This window comes from Morone saxatilis, unplaced genomic scaffold (genome assembly GCF_004916995.1).
Source record: "Morone saxatilis isolate NCDOM2014 unplaced genomic scaffold, NCSU_SB_2.0 Contig1, whole genome shotgun sequence".
In the NCBI taxonomy this organism is placed as follows: Eukaryota; Metazoa; Chordata; class Actinopteri; family Moronidae; genus Morone; species Morone saxatilis.
Genome location: NW_023339651.1, coordinates 14,722,881 through 14,726,518, shown reverse-complemented (window position 1 = coordinate 14,726,518; position 3,638 = coordinate 14,722,881). Strand labels below are relative to the sequence as shown.

The 3,638-nt window shown below is 42.6% G+C and overlaps 1 protein-coding gene and 1 non-coding gene across 3 annotated transcripts in view; one reads left to right on the top strand and one right to left on the bottom strand.

Moving 5' to 3' along the window:
* Nucleotides 1-3,307, top strand: part of rhbdf1b (rhomboid 5 homolog 1b (Drosophila)) — a gene marked incomplete at its 3' end in the record, with an annotated part of 34,889 nt that extends 31,582 nt beyond the window's left edge. For both annotated transcript variants that reach the window (XM_035659353.1, XM_035659360.1), the window contains 8 exon segments: nt 226-387; nt 594-694; nt 1,253-1,316; nt 1,574-1,668; nt 1,983-2,058; nt 2,390-2,490; nt 2,804-2,957; nt 3,084-3,307. In XM_035659353.1, coding sequence (XP_035515246.1) covers nt 226-387; nt 594-694; nt 1,253-1,316; nt 1,574-1,668; nt 1,983-2,058; nt 2,390-2,490; nt 2,804-2,957; nt 3,084-3,307 — 977 coding nt within the window.
* trnai-uau lies at nt 2,156-2,249 on the bottom strand. Its single transcript has 2 exons — nt 2,212-2,249; nt 2,156-2,191 (listed from the first exon to the last, which is right to left on the bottom strand). It is a non-coding gene; the product is annotated as a tRNA-Ile (tRNA).
* Nucleotides 3,308-3,638: the final 331 nt, after the last annotated feature.

The window sequence follows — 3,638 nt, the reverse complement described above, 5'->3', positions numbered from 1 at the left end:
ATTGTTAAAAATAATAAAAATACAAAATACAGACAGAGAATTTTATAAAAAGTTCCCTAAACAGGAATAATCTGCATTTTACACAAATGTCTTGAAGTTTACTATTCGACAGTCGTCAGTTTACTAAATGACAGAAAAGGGGTCCCTTAAGGAAAAAGGCTGGAAACCACTAGTCTAGTTTCACAACCTCACCAAGTTGTAATGATATCTCCTGCTGTCCTACAGGAGGCGCTAATACACCTTGGAGCCAAGTTTTCCCCGTGCATGCGCCAAGACCAAGAGATCCACAAACTGATCCAAGAGAAGAGAGCGCGAGAGAGAGAGTCCGGCTGCTGTGTGAGGAACGATCGCTCCGGCTGCCTGCAGACTGTACAAGAGGAGTGTTCGGTCAGTGGAAACAATTGAAGATTATATAGACTCGCTGTGACAAAATGTCTGTTCTCACTCAAAACATTTTCTTATAAATGTTGAGGCAAATGCAGCTTTTGTTGTGCTATTTAGTTGTAGTCACCACTGCACAAGCAACATAAATAGAGAATAACTGAATAATAAAAATGATTTCTTTCCCTCTGTCCGTCTGTCTTCTACTGTAGAGTACCCTGGCAGTGTGGGTGAAGTGGCCTCAGCACCCCAGTGCTCCCTATCTGAATGGTACGCTACGCCAACATGGTTCTGTCTGCCATCAGGACCCCAGGTAACATAAAAATACTGTCTACTGATTATTCTCCTTGTTATAATGGAGTACACTTACCATTTATAGGGATCATAACTCAGGCAAGAGCAACAGCATGTTAATACATAGCAGACATCATTTTACTCCATGTGTGGACTGTTGTTGCAGCTTAGTTGTAAGACTCAGGAGGATCTATTGTCAAAAATTGAATATAACATTTATAGATTTATTTTCATTAATGTTAAATCACCTAAGAATAAGAATCTTTGTGTTTTTGTTTACGGTAGAATGAGCTATTTATATCTACAGACGGAGCTGGTCGCCTTCCATGGAGGCCACTATGTTGAACCACCATGTTTCTACAGTAGCCCAGACTAGACAAACCAAACACTGGCTCTAAATAGAGTGTATTTTGCGACCACTGTAGTTTCTCCTTCAGGAAGGGGAGAGTGAAGCAAGGCAGAATCTGAAACTACCCCACTGAAGGCCACTAAATCCTACACACTGGTCCTTTAAACAAAGACAGGAATGTTCACTGTTTTTATTTGTGCAATCAATTTATGTTTTGTTTTTTTGTAGAATTTGTCTGGAGCCAGCCTCAGTTTCGCCTCATGAGTGGTCTGACGACATCACCAAGTGGCCAGTAAGTCCAGTTAACATAAGTACCACACATTAACCAATTGCACCACTGGGGCCCATAAACATATGTCGATGCTGTAGTGAGTGAGAGTGTTTCTAAAAGCTACCTACAAAGTAATTACTGTGAGGGTCAGTCTTAAGTTTATCTTAAAGTCTACCCTCAGTTTAACAGACTTACCAGACGGAGGTCTGTATGCAGCATTTTCTTTGACATTTAATGGCTTGATGTCTACAATTAAAACAATCTAATCTGATTTGCAGGTTTGTACAAGGTACAACTCTGGGAATCACACCAACCTCCCCCACATAGACTGCACCATCACAGGCCGGCCCTGCTGCATCGGAACCAAAGGACGGTAAGGATCAGTGTCACTAAACGCCACAGGAGTCGGGAGAATGGTCATAGGTGAAATGAGTAGGGCTTAGCTAGACTAGTATTACCAATAATGTACTATTAAATCTGCTGGATATGTACCAGCATTATCTTTAAATTTGACTATTTTCATGCTTTAACTGTTGTGAAACAGAACGTATACAATAACATGTCAGTGACACTACACATGTTGAGAGCTTTTACTTAACAGTAAGCTATATTCTTGTCATTTTAATAATCCTGGAGTATATGTATGTTTACTGTGAGCTGTTGGTGATGAAACGTTTCATGTTGTAGATGTGAAATCACGTCAAGGGAGTACTGTGACTTCATGCACGGCTACTTCCATGAGGAGGCCACTCTCTGCTCACAGGTGGGACAAACACTCATTGCTATATTTTATGACCTTTCCTTTCCCATAAATCAGCATAATCTCTGTCTATTTCATTTGTGTTGTATTAAAACTTCGCTGCTCCAGGTGAGGCTCGAACTCACAACCTCGGCATTGCTCTGCAGGTTACTGTCTTATAAGTACCGCGCGCTGACCGATTGCGCCACTGGAGCCTGCATTCAGCTGTGAATTAAAAGGACTTTGGACTGGATTCAAATACTCTCATTTTCCCCCACATGGTGGCAGTGGATCTCCATGCTGACTGATGGCACTTTCAGTCCTGACTGATTTTTTCCCTCACTCTCTCTTCCAGGTGGCCTGCATGGACGATGTGTGTGGTTTGCTGCCTTTCCTCAACCAGGAAATCCCAGACCAGTTCTCCCGACTCTGGCTGTCCCTCTTTCTTCATGCTGGGTGAATGAACTCTCTTCATCTCACAACAGGCTTCAGTAGCCAAAGCAGGAAAAGACAGATGTTTTATGATGTTTTTTTGAAAATAGAACTGCTTTTTTTATTATTCTTAACTTAGATCCCTATTAGTTTCCACAAAGTGGTCAGACAAAAACAATTTAAAATCACACAGTATCAATAAAGCCAAATATAAAGCTCAGAAAATAAGTGGAATAACTATGAAACAATAAATAGCCTAAATGACACGAGTTATAACAGGAAATTGTAAGATATCAGATGGATTTGGGTCAACACTGGGTCTTGTCTGTGCCTGTAGGATCCTGCACTGCCTGGTGTCGGTGCTTTTCCAGATGACAGTCCTGAGGGACATAGAGAAGTTGGCTGGCTGGCTGAGAATCTCCATCATTTACATGCTGAGCGGTATCACAGGCAACCTGGCCTCAGCCATTTTCCTGCCCTACAGAGCGGAGGTACAATGTCACCCTCTCAACCACAAGATACTGAATCTGAGACTTTCCTGAACCCTAGATGTGTTATAAAGTACGCAACTTTAACCTCTTGGTCTATGACCTGTTTCCTCTTTTCCTCTCTCTCAGGTGGGTCCTGCCGGCAGCCAGTTTGGGATCCTGGCCTGTCTGTTTGTGGAGCTGTTTCAGAGCTGGCAGATCCTCGAGCGACCGTGGCGGGCTTTTGCTAAGCTGCTGGCCATCTCAGTCTTCTTCTTCTCTTTCGGTTTGCTTCCTTGGATCGACAACTTTGCCCACATCTGCGGTTTCGTGTCGGGATTCTTTCTGTCCTTCGCTTTCCTGCCGTACATCAGGTACATAAAGAAAGGGAGGTTTTTCATTCTTGGGTGTGCTGAGAGTATCCCACAGAGAGAATGTATCTGTGCCCTCTCTGTCATTACATAGTTAATCAGAAAAAAGAGCCAGCCACTGATTCAGGCGCTCTAGCTAAACACCAGGACACACTTGAATGAATGGCTATGAATAGCTGTGAATAGCTGTCAATGACGTGAATTAGTTTTTTGTTCAATATGGTGGCATTTTAGCTACCTGACAATACAAAGTTGTTGTTTATGCCTGTTTGTTGCCTGATCACAGATATGTCCAGAAAGCTAAAGCTCTCTGCTCCAGGTGAGGCTCGAACTC